Here is a 25,177-nt window from a genome sequence, read left to right on the forward strand (position 1 = left end):
TATATATATATTTCAAATATTCGTTAGAAATAGCATTAGAGAACCGTTAGAGTACATAATAAACTTATATAAATCTAATAGTAATTAAATTGTGATTTATAAATTGGATAATACTTTCAATGTAAGATGTTATATAAAAATCCTTAATATTAGAAGAAAAAAAACTTACTAAGCGTCGCGATAATCCCCTTTAAAAAAGAATTTAACATAAATAAACACTAATTATTGAGAAAAAATCCTTAATACTATACGCAGTGGAGATAAATTATTACATGAATTCAATAATGTTGTGTCCATAATGTACTAGATAAACATCTCTAGTATCAATTTCATTCTTCAACTTCTCCTCGTCGGTGTTGTTCTCGATGAGGAAGGCATTTACTTTGGTGGATAGGAAAAAGTCGAAACTTCCATCCAACTCCAACACCATCTTCGCGCCAAATTTTGTCTGAACTTTCTTATGTTTGGATATTTTGTACTTCTTGTTGATCTCCAAATCCTTAATTTTTTTCGTAGGCAGGAATGGTGGAGCTTATGCCACAGCGTTCAGCGACTCCATTCTGTAAAAATAATGAAACAATATGTATAAGCTTATTATATTTGTTTATATATTACAAGAATATATTATACTCACATGATAAATTATTCTTCCAATGTTGTCGTTGTTGTATCCGAATCAGATGAGGAATAATAATCCTCAAAGAAATGCAGTGGGAAGATAAAATCTTGTCGTACTGCACGGAGCCACTTGTTTATTGCGTAAACGTTTTGAACTGCACAATTCCCTTCCAGTCAGGAAGGTGATGTGAATACACCAGCGGAGTTCGAAATCCTGGTGTCTTTAAGGATGGACAGCCGAGATCTTCTATATTACGGACGTCCGGGAAATATAGCTGCAGCCACTCTTTTTCCTGTGCACCTTTCACCCAAATAATAACGTTCCTTGTCGGCGATAAATCGAGGAGGCTGGAGCAAACTTCGGCTAGCTTGTCGTATGACAGTTCACCGTCGCTCCACTTTAAACCGTGAAAAGAATATTTGAACCACAGATTGGCACACTGGACATTGCTCGACAAGTCGTACCAAGAGTGAGGTGGTTGAAATGTAGCTAGTTGAGCTACTGCTGCTGGTACGGTACAGCAGATACAGCTAGATCCTGGGATTTTTCGACTACCCTCTCTCTCATACTTTTAAATGCGATCCCCACAGTCCCCACTCTAGCGTATTGCATCGATTTTCTACAGCCTGCGCAGTGCAGTCGAAACAGCTAGATCTTCGGATTTTCCACTACCCTCTCCCCCGTACTTTTAAATACGTTTCCCATAGTCCCCACGCAGACGCCTGTAGGCTTATGATTTCGGTACACTGACTCTCTACAGCGAGAGCTGCAACCGAACGTCTGGAGACGAATTTTCGAGCAAAGCGCGCCGATTCTCTACTCTTTTTCTCGTTTTCTCAGCTACCCTCTCCCCCGTACTTTTAAATACGCTCCTCATAGTCCCCACGCAGGCGCCTGCAGGCTTGTGTTTTCTCTACACTGACTCTCTACAGCGAGCGAGAGCTGCAATCGATACAGCTTGACCTTACACAGATGCTCTGCAGGGTGCATATTCGCTGTGTTTTTTTCGGACGAGGTCAGCTCCTCTCTCCATCGTACTTTTAAATACGTTTCCCATAGTTCCCACTCAGACAAATTTTCGTTCGAAGCGCCTCAATTTTCTACTCTCTTTCTCACTTTCTTCGTTACCCCCCTCCTCCGTACTTTTAAATACGTTTCCTATAGTCCCCACGCGAGCGACTAGAGATGAATTTTCGATGCACTGACTCTCATCGATAGCCCTCATTTTTCACACATGAAAATAATGAAACGCAAATGAAAAATTATCCCCACCCTTGCATCTATTATATTATTTAAGTCAGAGCGCTGATGAAATTTATTTTAGTTGTCTTTCTACAGGGATTAGTTTATTATCACGTTGAAAGAAATCTTCTACACAGATTATATCAGCAACATTAAAATAAACTAATAGTGGTATGAATATTACTATTTACATTAAATTAAACAAGTTATTTAAAATATCAGTATTCTGAATGTATAGAATTGAGTCGAAGCATCTAAAACACTTAAAAGCTCAAATTTCTTTGGTCGAAACTTTCCCAATCCCTTAAACAGATACGGCTAGTTTATTTGACAATTATTGCACCCAGATGTGTGAGAGCCAAACGCTTTGGATACACTTGCAAGTCGATAGAACCGTTCGAATCATAGCTCTCGGTGAAGTAACATCATGCGTACGTATGTGGGTGCATGTGTAAACAAATACAAAACAGGTAAAAAAAATTTGTTTATACAAGTGATTTAAAAAAAAAATTATCCTCATCATCAACATCAGCATGGAGAATAAAGTAAGTAAATTTTTATACACCTCTATCTCGCTCTCTCTCTCTCACTTTCTCTCTCTCTATCTCGCTCTCTCTCTCTCTTGCTCTCTTTCTCTCTCTCTCTCTCTCTCTCTCTCTCTCTCTCTCTCTCTCTCTCTCTCTCTCTCTCTCTCTCATCTACCTCGTACTGAAAAGTCATGCAGATACCTGTACTTTCTCTCTCTGTCTCTTTCACGCACACAAGGTACACGCTCTATGCATACACGTGCACTTTACAATTTCTTTCTCTCTATCACTATCTATCTCAAACTAATGCTAGTAATCTTATATATTTATTGACTATTTGCTATTTTTCAGGAAAACGTGAATCCTATGTGGTATCAGGGCAACTCCGTATTAAGCTGTGAAATCGACAAAGTAAGAAATAATTTAAAGCATGTTTTTGTTTCTAAGTTTATTCTTTATAAAAATAATTAATTTTTAAATTTATTTTATAGGATGGTTTAAATTATTTAATGGGGTTAAACTATCTCTTAATTGATACTATGATACTAATAGTCAAGAAGCTGATAAGAATAGTATGAAGCAGCACCCACAACTTCAAGAAAATCAGTCAAAAAGCGACAAAAATGAAATTTGTGAAACGGGACAGTTACAGCAGCATGAAAATACGTCAAATGCTAACATAAGTATATTAGAAGAATTTGATATCGATATTGATAGCATTATTAATGCTGAAATCGTAAATATGTCAGACGAGAGAGTGCTTGAAATATACAAATATTTAACCGAATCTTTAGAAAATGAGTATAGAGAACATACACTACAAGAACAACAGCAGCGGCAACAACAACAAGAACAAATTCGACAGCAGCAGCAGCAACAACAACAACAGCCATAACAGCAGCAGCAACAACTACAACAACAACAAATTGATTTAATTGATTTAACAGAGTCGCAAGAAGAAAATAAAGGTGATCTTAGTCATGAAAAATTCATGCAATCCTGGTCGATAATTAGTTCCTCAGTTATTGAAAAATTAATTGAAAAGATAGAAGAGTCAGTAAAAAGACTACAGCAGCAAAAAAATAATATATTGAGTAAACTTATAAAAATGAACAAACATTTAGAATCATTCTTGCAATTATCAATCACACAGCAACCTCAGAAGCAGCAGAAAGGAAAGAAATGGAAATCAGCTGAAAGTAAACCAAAAAATTGCAAAAAAAACTAAAAAAGATGAAGGTAATCATGAAAACATTTTAAGAGAAATTCAAAAAGTAGCCTCAAATGTTCCTCATTCCTTAAACCAAAATAAAGAAAAAACGAGTAAGAATTCAAAAATACGATAAGATTTATAATAAGTTGTATTTTTTGTTGAATTTATTTAGTATTGTAATTATAAGTATAAAATCAGATTTTTTATACCAAAATAAAACAAAGTTTTAATAATAACATTTGTATTATTTAATTTATTAATCCTCATCTTCTTCCACTTTTTCTTGCACACAAAATCACACATACACACACACGCACGCACGCACGCAAACACATACACACACACATACACACCATTATTAACGACCGCTCTTACAAAAAGATCATTCGAATTTCTTTTACGTTAGTCACATTAATGCAGTCGCATACGCAGGTATCCAGTAGACCTCTGTTTTACCACTTGGACCAATCGGTTCTGTCTTACGCTAGTAACACAGCAGCTATCTCTCTCTCTCTCTCTCTCTCTCTCTCTCTCTCTCTCTCTCTCTCTCTCTCTCTCTCTCTCACTAGTGACAGCCATCTCTCTCACACACATACACACACACATTGACACTGCTCTTGTATAGAAGAATCTTACGCTGCCAATCATTTGCGGTATCTAGTAGGTTCCTGTTTTACCAACTTGTTCTCTTACATTATAGCTCTCTATATTAAATGTTTTATAATTTTTTTTAAAAATATATATCAAACATTTATTGTCGTATAAATTAAAGTATTATAATTTTTATTTGTTACAAGTAGATATCAACTTCTGTAAATGGCGTATATTATGGATGAATGCTTACAGCAAGTTAAGCTGTTGAAAAAATATTATTTTCCACTACTGCTGCAGTCGATTTATCCACCATAACACGATGAAAAAACCACTTTCTTCTATCAATAAAGACCTTTCGGAAGGTTTTAAGGAATAACAAACTTTCAGTTGCACAAAAACAAAGTATCTTATGTACTTTAGCAAAAGTAGAATGTATGAAGGCTAGACTTGAAGTTATGGCTAAAAGAAAAAGTGGTGCTGGAGTACAGGTAATAAAGAAGAAGAAGCAGACTATCACTGATCGTATGCGTTGGATTGATATGGACAACGCTTTTGAAAATCGCATGAGGACTGTGGTTATAGCAAATTTAACACATATTGATGTACTTACATTTCTACAAGACGCATCAATATTATTTTCACGAGGAATAAAAAAGATGATTGCTAAACACAAAGCTTTTTAAAGTGAACACTATTTTGTCATGTAAATTCAAAAAAATATGCATAAAAAATAATGAAGAAAAAGAAGAAGAAGAATGCATTGAGATAAAATATTTTAACACACAAAATCATGAAATTTTATCTGCATCATCGTTAAACGAATGGTTCAAATCTAATGTTATTGAACCTCTACTCACAGATATTGAGGAATTTCAGGAACGTGACTCTGGCTGGCCTCTACTTACTATTGAAAATATACAGATAAATATAAATAAATTTAATCCAATGCGTGCCGGTAGCTCTTATATATCATTACCAGCATTCATAGAGAAAAGGAAAGCATGCATAAATGTTAAAAATTATGATAACAAATGCTTTATATGGGCAATTTTATCTGCATTATATCCTGTAAACCGTAAAAATCATCCCAACAGATTGAGTAATTACATTAAATATGAAAACACCTTGGATATGAAAGGTATTAAATTTCCTGTGTCATTGAAAAAAAATACTAAATTTCAAGAAGCAAAATACCACAATCTCAATAAATGTGTTTGGCTTATACAATAAAAATGTAGTGCCTCTGTATATAACATCATGTAAAAAGAGTAATCATATTAATCTTCTTTTACTCATGAATGATAATTTAGATTATGATGATGATGATGAGTTTGCAACAAAATCACATTATGTATACATAAAACAGCTATCGCGTTTGCTTAGTAATGATTTAAGCAAAAATAGTAGAAAACTATTAGTATGTGATAGATGTTTAAAATTTTTTTACACAGAAGATAATTTAACCAAGCATGAAGAATACTGTAAAAAGTTGAATAACTGTAAAATAAGAGTTCCTACTGAAAATAATATTATAATGTTAAAAAATCATTGCTATAATGAAAAGTTACCGTTTATAATATATGCAGACTGTGAGTGTTTATTAAAACCGATAAGATGTGAAAACTAACACTCGACCAGTACAGGTCATGAAATTTATAGTATAGGATACTATCTTAAATGCAGCTATAATGACTCTTTATCAAGATATGACTTTTATAGAGGTCGTGAAGCATCAAAGTGGTTTGCCGAACAGTTAAACAATATTGAAGAAAAAATAAGTGCTTTATATGCGAATCCTTTACCTATGCCTGTTCTATCTCAAGCTGAAGTAACAGATTATTATAATTAAAAAACGTGTCATATTTGTAAAAAAAATTTAAATAATGATGTCGAGGTACGCGATCACTGTCATCTTACTGGAAAATATCGAGGACCTGCACATACTACATGTAATCTAAACTATCAAGACTCGAAAATAGTACCAGTGGTGTTTCATAATTTAAGTGGCTATGCCACTCACTTTATTATATCCGATATATCAAATCATTTTCCAGGACAGATTGATCTACTACCTCTGACAAAGGAAAAATATATTTCATTAACAAAACATGTAGAGTATAGTAAAATTAAATTTAGATTTTTAGATTCATTTCGGTTCATGCCTTCTTCTCTGGAAAAATTGGTATCATATCTACAGGACTATAAAATTGTTAATAAAGAGTTTAATCATTATAGCAGAGAACAAGTTGATCTATTAACGAGAAAAGGTGTTTTACCTTATGAGTATATAAGCTCATGGGAAAAGCTAGAAGAGTGTACATTACCTGAAAAAGATGATTTTTATAGTATGCTTAATGATTCACATATATCTGATAGAGATTATGAACATGCACAAAATGTGTGGAAAACATTTAATGTTAAAAAAATTGGCGAATATTCTGACCTTTATATGAAAACTGACGTCTTGCTACTAGCAGATGTTTTTGAAAATTTTCAAGACCAAAGTATACAAGTCTATGGTCTCGACCCTGCTCACTATTATACTACTCCAGGTTTTTCCTGGGATGCAATGCTTAAACATACAGGTGTACAATTAAAACTTTTAACAGATATTGATATGGTACTTTTTATAGAGCGTGGAATCCGAGGTGGTTTAAGTCAGTGTTCAAATCGGTATGCAGCAGCCAAACATAAGTATATGCTTGAAAAGTATAATAAAGATAAAGAAAATGAATATTTAATTTATTTAGATGCGAATAATTTGTATGGATTCGGACTTTCACAATGTCTTCCATACGATGAATTTGAGTGGCTTGAAAATTTTGAAAATTTCGATTTATTTTCTACCGCATCAGATGCTTCTCATGGTTATATTTTAGAGGTTGATTTAGATTATCCTAGTGAAATACATGATGAGCATAATGACTTACCGTTTTGTCCGAAACATGCAAAACCTCAGGGTTCTAAGCAAGAGAAACTTTTAGCTACACTTCATCCTAAAAGAAATTATGTTATTGACTATGTAGCTCTAAAACAGGCTCTCTCAAATGGTCCTCGACTCATTAAAATACATAAAATTCTGAGATTCAAGCAGTCTCCATGGCTCAAATCATACATTGATTTGAACACTAGTATAAGAGCAGTAGCAAAAAAGGAATTTGAAAAGAATTTTTTCAAGTTGATGAATAATGCAGTATTTGGTAAGACTATGGAAAATATAAGAAAAAGAGTTTCAGTCAAGCTTATGAGTAAATATGATGGAAGATATGGCGTAGAAGCTCAAATTTCAAAGCCAAACTTTCACAGTAGTTCAATATTTAATGAAAATTTAGTTACCATACAGTTAAATCAGACTGACATACTTATAAATAAACCAATCTATGTTGGTCTCACAGTTCTAGATCTCTCCAAGACACTGATGTATGATTTTCATTATAATTATATGCGACAAGTGTATAAAGATGATTGTAAATTATTGTATACAGATACTGATAGCTTGATCTATGCTATTAAATTTGACGATTTTTATGAAGATATGAAAAGAAATATTCACATGTTCGATACTTCAGATTATTCTGCAGATAATATATTTAACATGCCACGCGTTAATAAGAAAATTGTTGGCCTCATGAAGGATGAGTATAATGGTCAGATTCTCACTGAATTTGTTGGATTGAGAAGCAAAATGTACAGTACACGTGTTAATAATCAAGATAGTATGAAAAAAATCAAAGGTATTAAGGCTTCAGTTGTAAAGAAAACCATTGAATTTAGTGACAACTTGAACTGTCTACAAAATTCATGCATTCAGAGTCGAGAGCAGTATGCTATAAGATCAAAACTTAATAACGTCGAGACCATTAGACAGAGAAAAATTGCTCTTAGTCCTTATGATGATAAAAGATTCCTTCAAGAGAACAGTACAGATACACTTGCCTGGGGGCATTACAAAATACGACAAAAACAACAAAATGGGTAAGTTCAAATTATAACTATACATACGTTTTACGCAAAATTCAATTTAGAAACGTTTAATTCCAGCAAAGAGAAGTGTGTACGATTCAAGGAAGAGCCTACCATTCACTTGATGTGTACATGGAAATTTGCGCATCATTAAGCTCGATGTGGGAAGTGGGAGGAGGCTGCACGTGATCGAGAACGTTTCAGACGAAGAATTGTGCAGACAAATGAAATTATAATGCCAGTACTTTTGAAAAAATTGAAGGAAATGTAAAATAAATGAACAATAAATAGTTATTTAATCATAATTTATTTGTATGTGTTTACATATCATTCTTATTTATCCAACTATTGTGAGTATTGTCAAAACCTAGCCATTTTACATAAACTCTATTAGCACTTTTTTTCAAAACTTTCTCAATCAAATAGATATCTGAATATTTAGTTTTGAGAAGTTCTTCCTCATAGAATCCTCCAGCTATTGGCTTGTCTTGATAGTCCTTTAGATGATAAGTGTAGGGCTTCGTAGGTGAAACTCGGGTTATTGTAAAGACTTCGGTTGACCAATTGGGTGTATAGCCTTTGTCGAAAACCTCCTTGTTTCTACTCACACGAACTTTATCACCAATTTTAAATTTAGCTCGCTTAAACAGATTTCTACTGTTCAGCTTTCTAATTCGATTAAGAATGTGATTAACTTTGTCTCTATTCACTTCTGCAGGCTTCATTCCTATTGTTCGATGACGAGTGTTATTATACTGCAAAGTTAAATTATGTAAGATATCCAACCATTTGTAAGTGCCACGCAAACTAAATAACTTCCACATCTTGCTTTTTAGAGTGCGATTAAAACGTTCGCAAATTGATGCTTTAAGATTACTGTAGGTAGAGTATAAATGAATTTTATAACTTTTCATTAATTTATCAAAATATTTATTGTAAAATTCTTTTCCATGATCAGTTTGCAAATTCTTAGGTACTCTTTTTTGCAATAGTATTGATTTCATAGCTTGAGTTATACATTTTCCAGTTTTTTGTTTTACTGGAACAGTCCAAGCATATTTTGAGAATACATCAATGACCGTGAGTAGGTATTTAAACCCTTTATTCTGCTTAGCATATGGAATCATTTCAACAAGATCTGCCTGCCATGTTTCATTGATGTCTTTGATGAGGACAGAGCGACGTGGATAAGTCCGTCGAGCAGGTTTATGAATTTCCTCCATTAGTCCTGCTTTCATGCTGATTGTCAAGTTTATTTACAGTAGAATCCAAGATTGGTAATTTCTCTTGCAAATCTGATAGTTTGGAGTATATCCTAGAAAATTCAGCCTCAATATTTATAATTTTGTCATTCACTACACTCTCCAATTCCTGCACAATTTGTTCAGCTTTTTGTTTAATCATCTTTTTCACAGACTTTAAATTTACTGCATCATCTCGATCTATAGCATCTCCAACATTACACAGTTTTCGGTTCTCTAAATCAAAATTTCCATCACTGGTTAGCTTGAATCCTACTCCAGGTGGTCCTCGAGATGCGTCTGCATGGATCAGTTGATGTCCAAACACATCGATGCTCATTTTGATACTGAGTCAATAATTCCAGCTTCACGAAGCTCCTCAATGATTGATTGTATTTCATTAATGTGATTGTTATTGCTTGCAGTTGTTTCATCTAAAAGTAATCTTAAACGATCGACAAGCTCGTTTGGATCATCCCAATAAATGTAATCGATATGTGTATTATTATTATTATTATTACGAACAATCTTATATTGCAAAGCGTCAGAGAGTCCTTTACCACTTTTACTCCGCGAAATCTTGAGAATTTTACTCACAAAATCAGTATATTTCTTACTTGAATTTTCACGAATACTCTCATTTACTTTATAGTATTTTTTATGTGCATTTGTATCTTTTAAAATTTTAGCATAATTTTTCTCATCAATATCAGTGATTAAAGTATCAGGATATTTCTTAAACAGTAGCTCAACTAGTCCAGTAGCTTTTTCATACTCTTTATTACCAACAATAATTTTATCTTTTTTAAAACTTATAGGACTGTCTCCAATCATCAATGAATCATCACGCATTTTGCGCACACCATACACTGTATCCAATGTTTGTGTTTGTCCATTAAGCAGCAATTGAACATTTTCATCTACATTATCGCTCCTGACTGTTTGTTCATATTCTGAAATATCTGAATCGCTATTAAAATCTTCGATCTCATGCTGATCTGGCTCTTCTACAGCTGACTCAAAAGCTGATTCTCCAAGATCATCGTCAGGATCATCAACGTTATTATCGTCAATGTAGTCGTCGTCGTCGTCGTTGTCGGCATCGTCATCTTTTTTTTTAATCGGTCTCAATTTTCCCTTCTTTCTCTTTTCCATTTTAATAGATGGTGGCAAAGTTGTTTCTTGTTTTATTCTATGCTCACTTATATCGATTAGCTTTTGTAGAGGTTTCACAATCGGTTTGAACGAATCATTCAAACTTTTTTCCGCTTCTAATTTATTCAATTTTAATAAATCATACTTTCTTTTCCCAGCGTTTCGAGCTTTCTCAACTTCACGCAGGACTGCAGTTTGTTGATTAAAATCAGACATCTTGATAGTTTAGAGTCTCACAACTGAATGTTAAATTTCTCCCGTATTCTGTATATTTATTACAAACTGATCAAAACCTTTTCTGTAGCGACCATCATTAATATGACGATCTTTGTCTATGACCAGAAAACTATGATTGCCATCATTCCAGCACATTGAGCAAATATCTTTGAAACGTTGATATGTCATATCCATATTAACGTGATCGTTGTAAACATGTTTCAAATTCATATAATCTTGACGAAAAATTACTAACAAATTGACGTTGTCACGCACTAAATGTTTCGGTACTTGTGCATATGACTGACACAAGTAAAAGCAATCCACACTTTTATGTCTACCCCCTCCGGCCCATACAGTAAAACGCTTTGACATTATCCTGCTTTTCACAAGCGATATCATCAAAGACAAAAATTGAATTGGGTCGAGCTTCATCAGGTGATATGACAAGATCGTGTTCACCGAAAGGCAAGTATTCAATACCTTTTAGAGGTTTAACAAGTTGCTGCAAAAATTCATATTTTGACTGATTCAGAGATTCCGAATAGACGTAAATATTTTCAAATCTCAGACCATTCGGATGAATGATTAGAGATAAGAGAGCGTTCGTTTTACCACAATTGGATGGATCACAAAATACTGCTCTTATACTGCTAGGTAATAATTTTCCATGACGTGGTTTTTTCTGCTGTTGCTGCTGTGTCAAAAGATCGAAATTAATCACAGGCAACTTTGCTGACTGCTTCTTAAGATCCATCATGTTTCTATTTCATATCACGACTGACCTGTGATATTATAAATATAAGCATTTATAGTTTTTCTCGGTTAGTCTTGGATGAGCTTGCTAAGACCTAGCATCATGCAACGAAAAGCAGGTTCAGGATTAGTGAATACACTGATTAACAAATTACCTGTTGAACTTCATGTGCCTGGTTATCAGTACTGTGGTCCAGGTACTAAACTTGCTAAACGTTTAGCTCGTGGTGATTCAGGAATAAATCCTCTAGACGCTGCTTGTAAGGAACACGATATTGCCTACTCAAAAAATCCTGATAACATTCAAGAGAGAAACGCAGCTGATCAGATTTTAGCAGAGAAGGCGTGGCAGAGAGTGAAATCTAGAGACGCTGGTTTGAAAGAAAAAGCAACAGCTTTCGCTATAGCAAATACCATGAAGTTAAAATCAAAGCTTGGTTTGGGTGTTGGAAGAGGAGGAGTAAGAGGAGGTGGCAGGCGTAGATCTAATAAACTTAAGAAAATGATTACACTGAAAAATTTGATCAAGTCAATGGGAAAACCTATCATTCCTGGCAACGATTCTCGCTCTATGATAAAGTCAGCACTAAATATGGCTCGAGAGCATGTCAAAAATGTTGGTGGAAAAAGTAAAGTTAATGTTTCACGCATATTGCCTGTTCCCAGCAAAGTAGGTGGCTTTCTTCCATCAGTTATCCCACTTTTTGCTGGTCTCAGTGCAGTAGGTTCACTTGCAGGAGGAGCTGCGGGAATCGCTAAAGCAATAAATAAAGCAAGTGCTGCTAAGAAACAATTGGAAGAGCAAACAAGACATAATGAAAAAATTGAAATGTTGGCACTCGATAAAGGACTGTTTCTAAAACCTCATCGTAAAGGTTTCGGCATCTTTCTGAAGAGGAAGAACAAAAAGTGTAAAGGAAGAAAAAAAAACTTCGATGAAATATACCAAATTTTCGAGGAGTTTTTATGAAAAATGCTCTGCCTTCGAACGGTTGTCGAGCCAGAGAATCAGCAGTCATTAATCTGGATGATGCAAGTGGACCTGGTACGCATTGGGTAGCTTATCGAAAAATTGGTAATGAGGTTACATACTTTGATAGTTTCGGTGATTTACAACCACCGCGAGATCTTATAAATTACTGGAAAGTATCTCAAGTTAAGTACAATTATCAGAGGTATCAGGAATTTTCAACTTTCATCTGTGGTCATCTCTGTCTGAAATTTCTCTGTAATCAGCTCAATTGTAAAGATAATTTTTGTCTATATAAAAAGAAATCTACATGAATGATTTGAATTAGTCTACTCAAGATGGTTGTTGAATCAATGACTCTCAGCCTTTCCGGCACCTCCTCAATCCTTGAGACGCACTATTTTCCTCCAATAGAACTGGATTCGGATAAGCAATACAGTCTTGGACTTGTTGAGCTGCTAACTTTTAATTCTATACCGAACGTCGATGAAAACTGTAATAAATTTTATGTTGGTCAGGAAATAATTGAACTACCTACTGGCAGTTATGAGATTGAGGATATTGATCGAACTCTACAAGGCATCCTCGATACTCGAGGTATAAAAGTTAGTATCAAACCAAATAATAATACGTTACGAAGTGTTATTATGTGTAGTCATGAAATAGATTTCCGACCGACTGACTCGATTGGTCGTCTACTAGGATTCACTCCAAGACTTTTGAAGCCCTATATAAGTCACAACTCAGATTTACCAGTAGCTATTCTCAAAGTGAACGCTTTACGAGTTGAATGTAACATTACGACATACATAAATCAACAGAAAGTTCATACAATACATGAATTTTTCCCAGCAGTTCCGCCAGGCTACAAGATAACCGAGGTGCCTAAATAAATAATTTACTTGCCAATATCTGTGAAAGTGATCGATCACCTGCAACTACGCATAGTAGATCAAGATGGTGATTTGATTAATCTCCGAGGTGAAATTATTACAATTCGTCTACATTTAAAAAGCCATTGAAATGGGTATTGTTTTTAATACTGACAAAAGCTATATTAATGGCTCAGTATGTCGTCAGACAGTCAGTCAGCAACGAGTGATCAAACCATTAACACATCAGAACAGTCAGTTTCTACAAAGTCACGGTCTCAAAGTGCGTGGTAGAGGAAGAACGGGACCTCAAGCGAGAAAAATACTGAAAAAATAACTTGTACGTTTATCTGTTGTTGCTGTGTGCCTCAGAAAAATGGAATCAGTTCTTAACCTACAATCCCCTGTCATCTTTGATGAATCTGTCTCGCATTATGAGGTTCATGCACATCAACCCTATACCTCACTTGCATTCAATAATAGTGATGAAATTCGGATAGCTATACAACATCAAGATTTGTGTGTTCTACCATCAAAAAGTTCTCTACATATTTGTGGAAAGATTACTAGACAGGATGGACAAGCAGTACAACACACCCTGTTTGTGAACAATGCTATTAGTCATCTCTTTGAAGAAATTCGATATGAGATGAATGCCATAGAGATTGATCGATGTAAAAACGTTGCTGCTACAACCCTGATGAAAGGTTACACATCTTTCTCACCTAGTCAACTAAAGTATCTTGAAAATTCTGGCTGGACACCTATTACTGACGTTCGCTGAAGATTATCGCAAAATCGTTGTAAACGTTAAGCATGAACTTATTCTCACAAGATCGAGAAATGATTTGAATGCTGTTTTGCAAGAGGCTTTAATGGTAGACGGGAGACCGATATAAGAAGAATTCAAAATCGAGATCAATCGTATAGAGTGGCTTATGCCCTACCTCATGCTGTCAGACCGACGAAAAATACAACTATTTAACTATATTCAAAAAGATATACCGATTTCGATGAGTTTTTGTTCATGGGAGTTGTATGAGTATCCAGTACTTCCAACTACTACGCAACATGTATGGACTGTAAAAACATCGAATTAGCTGGAAAAACCACGTTTTATCATTCTCGGTTTTCTAACAGGGAGGAAAGGTGTACGAAGACAAAATGCTAGTCATTTTGATCATTGTAATATTAGTAATGTCAAACTTTTCCTCAACTCTCAGAGCTATCCGTATGGAAATCTGAATCTTGATATTTTAAATAATCAGTTTGCCATGCTTTACGATATGTATGCTAATTTTCAGAATGCGTATTATTCTGATAGAATTGTAATAGATCCCCTTTTAAGCAAAGAAGAATTCATTACAAATGCTTCACTCATAGTTATCGACTGCTCAAAACAAAATGAGTCACTCAAACAGGCAGCTGTAGACGTACGTCTTGAATTTGAATGTAACCCGTGGACACTACAGCGTATTGTCTAATTCTACATGATCGCATTGTCAAGTATAATCCTATAAGTGGTGATATTAAGAAACTTGTTTGAAACTATATAAAGCTTGCAGGAACAAACATTCGAATCAGTATTATCTTAAACCATCAGTCAGGATAGATATAAAAAAATGAAACGAAATAGCATTCCGTACACACCTCTCAAGGAGGATAAAAGCGCTAGAAGAGTGCAAGATGATAAACAATGTAATGCATATCGTGGAGAACCTTGTTCTACTCTTGTTAATAAATTTGAACGGTTAAAATATACTTTTGAGAAATATTCCACTAATACGAAGTCCATGCCTTTTATAATATACATGTCTTTACAAATAATGTTTTATGTACCTATCTTTTTTTGAATAAAGTAAAATAAAAATGAATATTTTGATGTATTTATTTATTAATCTTAACCTTTAATCCTACAAATCCTATTCCAAATTATCCATAGCATCCCAGGTCGATAAAGTAAATTACCGATGCTCACTCTGAGCTATGGAGGTGCCACCGTCGACAACACTGATTTAGGGGGGGCGCCACCGCTGGCAGCACGTTCGATATGCAATGATCTGTCGGTAAAACAGGGACCTACTAATATGAGTTAACATGCGTCGGTGGGGGTGCCACCGCAGGCTGCATGGTCGGTAAAACAGCGACCTAATAATATGACATTGGTCGGTATTTGGTGACGCAGGAGTTGCATGGCGCAGTAGCAGTCTTGCCCCTACTACTACTAGGGGAAATAAAAATATATAATGCGTCTAATATGTGTGTTGCGTCCTGTAAAGAATGAAGTTATTACGAGGATCCGAGCGACACGTGCCGGTAATAGAAGAATTTTGCAGTGATGCGCGCGTTGCATCGACGGGGGCGTCGATCCGTCTGGGCCCTGGATGTGTCACGTGTGGATACACGTCACGGGTGTCTTGTTACTATAAGAGAGCGAGTAGAAAAGTGGAATGAGGTGGTGGCTGTGGCGCGACGACAGAACGTCTGCCTTGCAAGCCAGAGGATCTCGGTTCAAGCCCGGGGTCCGTTATTTTTTCGTTTCACCCTTCACTCGTAACAATCTATTAAAACATTAAATGACCGGATAATGAAGACATTCGTATTTATTACGAATATTTATATAGTCTTTATTATCCGGTTTCAAGGTACCTTCTTAATTAAAGCTAGAAGTGTTGTTATTATCAGGCCTACTGCGATTAATTAGAAAAAAAAAACATTTTAATACCACTATCATTTGTTAAGAATATTGCAATGGTGGATATTAAATGATTTCGAGGTAAAGCTAATAGTGTCATCTTTATCCGATCTATTAGTTTGATTTGGAAAAATTCTTAAAAACTACTGTTTTTGTTACGACTAGAACTTAAACAGCGCGTTGCGCGCTCTAACCTAAAAGACGTTTTGACTTCCTAACTTAGACGCATGCGCACTACATGAGCCAATCACATAACGATTATCTTGGCTTTACAACATTCGGTCATGACTTTTCTATATGGAGAATATTCTTATAGTCTTCTAATGTTTTATGTTGCGAGAATATTCTTATAGTCTTCTAATGTTTTATGTTGCTAATGCGTTTAGAGTAGTTTTCATTCGTCTGTTAGATACTCCATTAAATAAAAAAAAAAACTAAAAGTCTAATCCACTTCTATTTTGACATAATGATTTATTGGACGCAGCACTATAATAACGAACTAAAGTAATAGCTTAGAGTCGTTCAAGCCTATCTCATAATCATGTTAACGCCAAAAAAATGTGTAAAAAATTATAAATAATAATTAGAGACAGATTGTATTTGAGAAAAATCAAAGAAAATTATAAATAGACAGAGAACCAAATTTTTATGTAAAAAATAGACAAAGAACAAAATTAATATATTTTTAACATAAACAAACTCAAGTGAATTAGGTTACTGTAGAGATCCGTCGGGGGACAGTTATCGGGGGTCTTAGTCCCACCAGAGGGTGCTACAGTCGCGCCTGAATGTTATAAAAAGTCACGCGGTAACAAAGATAACTTAAAAAAAATCTAATTGTTATAGAGTGTATAATAAGATACTGATTATATGTAATAAATAATTATAATTATAAAAAATAGGAATAATAACTTAACTGCAAAAGTTTACTTACCCCATCAAAAACTCTTGGAATATAAATTATAGCAATATAATTATTTCTAATGCTGCACATTACATTTTTTAACAAATATAAACATTGATTTTTACACGCAAAGATTTCCTTTCAATACAAAAATTCGATTTTGCTTCTGTTCTAATTGCAAAATTTACAATGTAGGTAGACCAGAAAAATAGTGGGAACTTGTCCTGGGAGTCCAGAAATATTATAGAACATTTATCATTGAGACAAGAAAAATGTTACTTAATTTTCAAGGATATATATATATATATATATATATATATATATATATATATATATATATATATATATATATATATATATATATATATATATATATATATATAATTTAAAACATTATTTGAATAGAAATATGGATTTAATTGCGGATTGTCAAGGTTTCAAGGACGAGAACGGAGAATTCATTTTCAAAGAGTTAGCTTATTTGGATCCTAACGAACTGTGTGCAGTGCCACAACTCATACTTTTCCAACCACCACACTCCTGGAATGACTTGTCTAATACTGTAAAGATTACTAATCTACAGTTAAAATATTCATTTAATGGATTAAGCTGGAATGACTGTAATGTCCCGTATGACAAATTGGCTCACTAACAAGAAACGTCGTTATATGGGTAAAGGGTGAGCAAAAAGTACATTGGTTGCAGCCCTACTTTCCATATATTGAAAATCTAGAAAGTCTTGGTTGTCCATCTCTACATACACCTGGATTTAGAATCCCTGTCGTACGCACTCATCACCTTCCTGGCTGGAAGAAAAACTGTGCGGTGCAAAACGTTAACGCAGTAAAAACTTGGCTGTGGTCGGTGAGGCAGGATACACGGTTTAGACTGTCGATGTATGCGAATTACTCATCTGATTATTCTTCAAATTACTCATCTGATTGTTCATCACTCAGTGAATAAATTAACATGTAAGTATAATGTGTGTGTGTGTGTGTGTGTGTGTGTGTAAGATTACTGAATGAGAGTAGTGCTACTAAGTTTACGATAAATATTGAAAGAGAGAGATTTTTTAAAAATTAATATTTGTTATAATTGTATATATAAATACATTATTTTTATTTACAGCATGGAATCAATCAATGCAGTCGCTACATCGCCAGCATACTTGCCTACAAGGAAGCTGTCCGATTTTGAAGATCAAGAAGATCAAGACAAGATTCGGCATAAAAATGGTTACGAAGCTGGAGAGCAGCTTGGATATATTTCTACCAACATGAGTCAGCAAGTTGCTGGTGGAAGATGAGACTGTGCTTGAGGAGCTGGAGGAAGAGATGAAGAGCCGTGACGTTTATTTAAAACATCTTGGTAATAATTTAATAGAGTTTGTTTAAGCTAAAAAATCTACTAGTACATTCATATTTAGCATTAAGGATTTTTCAATATGAATTAGATTATTTATAAGTGATAAATGTATTTTTTATTAATAATTATGACTTTTCATGTTATTTGTATAGGATAATTTTTTAAGAATTTAGTCATCTTACCATATATGTATTATCAACGCAATTCATATTTCTTATTGCGAGCGCAATGGATGAGTGTGTGCAAGTCCTAGCTCCCCTTATATTTGCTTTTAATAGCTTTAAGTTACTATGTATTTAGTGTACTATTAAGTTAAATTTGTATGGAGAAAATTTATATTCCTATTATATTAACAATGGATCGATTGATGCATTTAGTTTTTAGATGTGTTTTACTTATAAAACTATAATAATTAAAACTTATTTGTGTGTCTTTTAGTTTGTATACAATATTTTTTGTACTCATTCAATAAATAAGGTTTTTTTATAAATCAATAAAAATGTACGAATTAAAAATTGCGATTTCTACTAACACAAAATCCCATCTCTCTCTCTCTCTCCCCTCCCCCTCTCTCTCTCTCTCTCTCTCTCTCTCTCTCTCTGAGACCTGGCTAAGTGACAAGATATCATCCATCCCTTCACTGGATGGTTACACTTTGCACAGACGAGACAGAAAAAGGAACGGTGGAGGTGTGGCCCACTACATTCATCTTTCATTGACGGCTAGCGTTATCTCGTCATCTGACGGCGAATGGTCAGACAAGCCAGGTAAGCTGGAGTATCTTTTTTGTGAAATCACAGCTAAGGGAGTATCGCCCATCTTCGTGGGGGTTGTGTATCGCCCCCTCACTCACCCTTTATCCAGCGATCTAATTTCATTGAACAACTAACAACACTTATGCACAACTACTCCCCGAAGGTCATCATGGGTGACTTTAATGCCAATCAGCTTTCTTCATCTGAAGACGCCAATTTCATCAGGGCCTTCATAGATGAGAACTCCCTCACTTCTGTGCCATATGGGGCAACCCATCATAGACAGGAATCTGACACCTGGCTTGAACTATGCTTAATTGATGAGCAGGATCGCCTGCTCTCATACTGGAAGACAGACACTCCTTTCATCAACGGACATGACCTTATCACAGCCACACTCGACGTACAGATTCCACGCCACGTACCTGCTACATACTCTTACAGAAACTACAAAGGAATCTGTGCTGAGAAGCTAAGGGACTTCCTTAGCGCATGTGACTGGTCATCCTTCACCACGCCATCACTTGACGAATGCATTATCATTCTTAACGCTCACATCACGAACGCCATAAATCATTTTGCCCCATTAAAGACTGTGACACCTGGACGTAAACGTCACCCGTGGTTTATCGCGGCTCTTCGTGACCTTTTAACTGAAAGGAACAGACTCTACAGCCGCTTTCGCAGAAGTCGTTTACCTTGGGATTTATACTTCTATAGAATTGCAAGGGACAACGCTCATAAACAGGTTGAGGAAGCCAGGCTGAATTACTACTATTCACGCTTGTCTACCTTGACCGACGTTGCAGAGATCTGGAAAGAGCTTGAAAATCTTGGTATTACTACCTCTAAATCTCCTTCACCTACTCGGTTCTCTTCAGATGCTCTCAACAAACACTTTACCTCCATCTCAAATGACCCTTAAGCTCCATCTGTTGAGGAGTATCTGCGAACCCTGGAGAGTCTGGACCTCCCTGAACACTTCATCTTCAGGGCTATCACGGAGTCAGATGTGTCGGCTGCAGTATCACACTTTAACACCCAGGCCAGGGCAAACGATGGCATCCCACAGGTTGTAATCTCCAAAGCACTGCCAATACTCGCTCCTTTATTTTGTCAAATTTTTAACCTGTCTCTGAGCGAGGCATGCTTTCCTTCGGCCTGGAAATCATCGATCGTAAGAGCACTAAACAAAGTTAACTCTCCAACAGCTGTAACTGACTACCGTCCGATCTCTCTACTCTGTTTCCTGTCCAAGGCGCTAGAGTGGCTGGTGCACAAGCAAATCTCTGAATATCTTGAAACAAGACTTTACCTTGACAATTTCCAAACTGGCTTTCGCACTGGCCACAGCACGCAGTCTGGCTTAATTAAGCTTACTGATGATGTCAGGCTTGGGATAGACAGGAAGAGGGTCACTCTGCTACTTCTATTTGATTTTAGCAAGGCGTTTGATACTGTGTGTCACGTCAAGCTACTCGGAAGCTATCCTCTTTCGGCTTTTCCAAGTAGGTTATCTGCTGGCTTGCATCATACCTCACTGGAAGAGAACAGGCCGTCATTGGTGACAACAACGAGCTCTCAACTTTTCTACCATTAAACACCGGTATTCCACAGAGGTCAGTTTTAGGCCCCTTGTTATTCGCGTTGTACATCAATGATATTGGCTTTTGCCTAGATTCAGATGTGACCCATCTAATCTATGCGGATGACCTGCAGATCTACAGCCAATGCCACCTCGAGGAGCTTGATTCCTGCTCTGTCAGGATGAGTGCTAACGCCGAGAGGATAATGGGCTGGGCTGCATCAAATAGTCTTAAACTTAATGTCATTAAGACTAAGGCAATCGTCCTGGGCTCCCCCTACTATATAAATGCTCTACCTACTACTGCTAACACCTATATAAATATAGGGGGAGCCCGGGTCGACTACGAATCGTCGGTGCGCAATCTGGGTTTGGTGCTAGACTCCAAACTCACTTGGAAAGAGCAGCTTACACAAGTTTGTAAACGTGCTCACTCTTTAATGTACCGTCTCTATTTCTTTAAGAAGAGCACTAACCTCAGGTTGCGCCAACACTTGTTGCAAGCACTCCTATTTCCCATCATCAATTACTGTTCACTGACTTACTGTGACCTGACACAGGAACTTGACTTGAGGCTGCAGGGGCTTGTCAACACGGGGATCCGTTATATCTACGGTGTAAGGAGGGACGAGCACATCTCCCCTTATAGGCGTGAGTTGCAATGGCTTACCACTGCCGGACGTAGGAAATACTTCATGGCCTGTTTTCTAAGGAAAATGTTCAACACCTCCGTACCTATCTACCTATTAGCCTATTTTGATTTCCACGTCGCGCTTAGACCTGTAAGGGGTGAGGTGACCCCCCTGGACATCCCGTCCTTCAGAACGGAGACGCTGACGAACTCATTTTTCATCAGTGCTTCCTGCCTCTGGAATAGCCTACCATCTCACCTTCGCAACACACTATCCATATCACACTTTAAACAAACAGCTAAATCATACTTCTTTAAATTGGAAAACACGCAAACATGACACAAACATAAACACCCATCCATCTCATTTCACCTCATTCCATTTACTCTTCACACTATCACTTCTTACACAACAATTGTTGATCTTATCTGTATTTTTACTATATTTAAATATGTACAACATAATGTACAACAATAAAAACATATAAATCTAAATCTAAATCTAAATCTAAATCTCTGCATGCACCACCGATGCATCGAGCGATCACCCCCTCCACCCTCGCACTTTTCCGCACTTTTCCGTAGTCCCACACACATGCACATACACACACACGCAGCTAGACGCAGGCTGCGTCCAAAGGCCCTTCGGCGACGTACAGCTAGACGCGGGCTGCCCCCATCCAGTGGGTAAAACAGTACTCTTCATTGACACAACAGAACCCTGTTACCATCGGCATTCAGTAGCGCGAAAGTCGCCTGGCGCAGTAGCAGCCTAGCCTCTACTACTTTTAATAAACAAGAAGATTTTAATTTGATTAGTAAACAGTATTATAAATTAAATAGATATTTGAACAAAGTTGATTCTACAGATGTGTAAATTTTTCTTCTTTTTTGAGATTTTCCCATTTAGCGTACAGATTGTTCTGTGTGAGTGAATATGTAAGCTCGTGGATCTCCGGGTATACTCGTTACGCACTCTCAGTGCATGCTTTATATCTTGTAGAATGTATGCAGACTGAGTAAACATGTGACTACAAACGTACCTGTTTTTTAATTTATTGTTATAACAACAAAAAATTGTATGATTTTCATATTACACTGTTAATATTTTTATATATAGAAAGATATTATATTTTCTGTTCAATAAAAGCTTGAAGAGGTCCGCACCCAAGACGTCGCTAGTTTTCATGTAAAATCAGAGAGTTTTTTATTGTTTAAAACCAGGGTTATCCTCCCACCTTTGATTTTTTTCTATTAATTCATCGGAAAAATATAATGCCGATACAACAAAGGGGGGCCCTTAGAATAGGGTACTCCTACCGGACGTCCACGGTTCATGCGCAATTGGCAGAGTAGGTGGATCGAATGTCCAAAGGCTAGGTGGACTAGGATCCTTATTAAAGATGTAGGCCTGTGGGAGTACAGGAAGTGGGGGGGGGCAACTTCTACTTTACCCAGTTTCTCCCCGGTCATGAATACTTTAGGAGATACGTGTTCGCGATGAACAGGGTGGCATCACCGTGATGTAAGTACTGCGGTGACGAACGGGAAGACGTGAGACACACGTTTTTTGACTGCCCTCGCTGGGCTGAGAAGCGTAGAGTACTAGAGCTGACGATAGGGGCTTTCACGTCCGAGACCGTAGTTGAAACGATGCTTGACAGCAAGCAGAATTGTGACGAGATAACGGCGTCCGTGGAGATGGTTCTCCGCGCAAGAAACAATGACGGTTGTTTATAAGACTAGTTGACGGTTAGAATAGCTTAAGACAAGCGACCTCCCGTAGGAATGCAAAAGCAGCTACCGGGGGGGGGGAGGGTGGTTCGCGGCCCTATAGAAGGCGAAGCTTTAGTAAGTATGCCTGGTCTTTCTCCGTATAAACAAAAAAAGGAATGAGGGAACAAAAACACTGTTTTTTCTGGATCATAAAACTTAAAAAAAAACGCCCTGTTGAAAATAAATGAATAGATATCCAGGTGGATTATGTCGATGATATCCATGTCGAATCCAGCAGGATACCCACCTGGATTATCCACCGGGATGCCAATTCATTTATTTTCAACAGGGTGTATAATGAAAAACCAAGACCAGAGCGCAATAGTGTTATACTCAAAAAATCATTTCTCTAAAACAAGTTTTGAAATATGAATAGATGCTTACGCGATCTCAACGCTAACATTGATACTAAGTAGTAACTTAATTTAGCAATTAATTTCTAGATCCCCTTTATATAAATACCAGAAAACAATTTTTTGTAATACATACCTACAGCTGGAGCATCGTAACTGTCACCGAGAAGGATTTCGGGAGCGGAGTAAGCCAAGGACCCACAAGATGTTTCAAGTTTTTGGCCAGGACTAAACCGATTACTGAAGCCAAAATCAGTAAGTTTAACCGTCCCTGATTTTTCGAAGAAAACTACATTTTCTGGTTTTAAATCTCTATGAACTACATGTAAACGGTGACAATAGGAAATGGCTTTAACAATCTGTCGAAAATATGTTCGTGCGACCTAGAAAAATGAAAAATAAGTTTAATATAAAAAGAAGTATGCATAATTTATAATAACAATAATTTTATAAAAGTAAAAAAATCATTAATGGCAAATATTCACACCATATTTTTTGTAACGCATGTACTGATTTCCCCGTTTACACACACGCCATACACGTACGTACATAATCATATACACACACATATACGTATATTTAATGTGAATTATTGACCATTTTCTTTAAAATATTTTAACGGGCGTTTTTTTTTTTTTTTTTTTTTGCCCGGTGGGCGTTTTTCATTTTTTTTTGCCCGCATATGCCGCATTTGCGGGAAAAAAAAACATGTGAGCTGTCTAGTGACAGCCGATGAGAGCGAGGCTGTTGACTAATTAAATATTGATTTTATAGTGATTTTGGAAATGTAAACTGAATGAAAGAATACGCTTTATTTTTGAAAGTCTTATTTTTAATATGTACAAAGAATAATACAATTTAATGTATATGGATTTATTTATCACAGTTAATAATGGATACGATAAGTTTGTGGTAACTGAAATAACATGTATATGTTTCTGACTGTATATTATCAATAAATCTAGAGAAAACGACATCGATGGTGGTGCCATAGTTAGTCGTCGATTGTGAAGGACTGTTGTTCGTTGTTAAATTAAATTTGTCTATAAGAAATTTTTTTAACGGCTCCGATTTGTCATCTGCAAAATTAATATTAAAGTCTCCAGACAAAATAAGTGGAATTTTGTGCGTATTGCGTCCAAGTAGTGCTACTCCTCCTTCTGTATATTGTAGAAGTGTGCTGTGGATAAAGTAAATGATGTCCTCAAATTTTTGACTTGGTGAGATATAGATAGCTACCATGACTAGTTCAACATCATTTTGTAGTTTGTACGTTGCTGAACATATATCTCCAACAGTATTATGAGTTGTTGAAAAACCAGTACTATTGTAACAGTGCATATGCGCACGTCACAGCGACTCGCGACTAGCACACACAGGCGCACCCATCGCGAGCGCTCATACACACACGCACACACACACACACACGCGCGGTGACACCGTACTACGGCGGCAGGAGCCGCACGCGAAGCATAGGTACTAGGAGTCGCGAGAGTGAGAAGGACAGCGCGATACGAGAACGCTAGTCCGACCGCGACACATAATAGCCGAGCGAGAGAAAGAAAGAGAGAGAGAAAGAGAGCACCGAAAGCCCCGACAGAGGGGACACGGAGAGATAGCGAAGCGAGAAGGATGAGCCGACGCTCTCTCGATTTTGGGACTCAACGGCGAGCGCACGAGCCTGGCGCTCTGGACGAGGCGAGCGGCTAGCTGAGCGAGCCGCATAGCACCAGGGCGCCCTCGGG

General features: G+C 36.4%; 1 protein-coding gene across 18 annotated transcripts in view; it reads right to left on the minus strand.

Annotated features, from left to right (window-relative positions):
• Window positions 1-25,177, minus strand: part of LOC100679361 (SNF-related serine/threonine-protein kinase) — a 738,484-nt gene that overhangs the window by 240,037 nt on the left and 473,270 nt on the right. For all 18 annotated transcript variants that reach the window (XR_004227330.2, XR_004227328.2, XR_004227331.2 and 15 more), the window contains one exon: window positions 23,569-23,815. Coding sequence is in view for 14 of the 18 variants with exons in the window: in XM_032601900.1 (XP_032457791.1) it covers window positions 23,569-23,815 (247 nt within the window). In the remaining 4 variants the exon portion in view is untranslated. The remainder of the gene's footprint in view (window positions 1-23,568; window positions 23,816-25,177) is intronic.

The sequence above is a fragment of the Nasonia vitripennis genome (assembly GCF_009193385.2).
Source record: "Nasonia vitripennis strain AsymCx chromosome 4 unlocalized genomic scaffold, Nvit_psr_1.1 chr4_random0003, whole genome shotgun sequence".
Taxonomy (NCBI): Eukaryota; Metazoa; Arthropoda; class Insecta; order Hymenoptera; family Pteromalidae; genus Nasonia; species Nasonia vitripennis.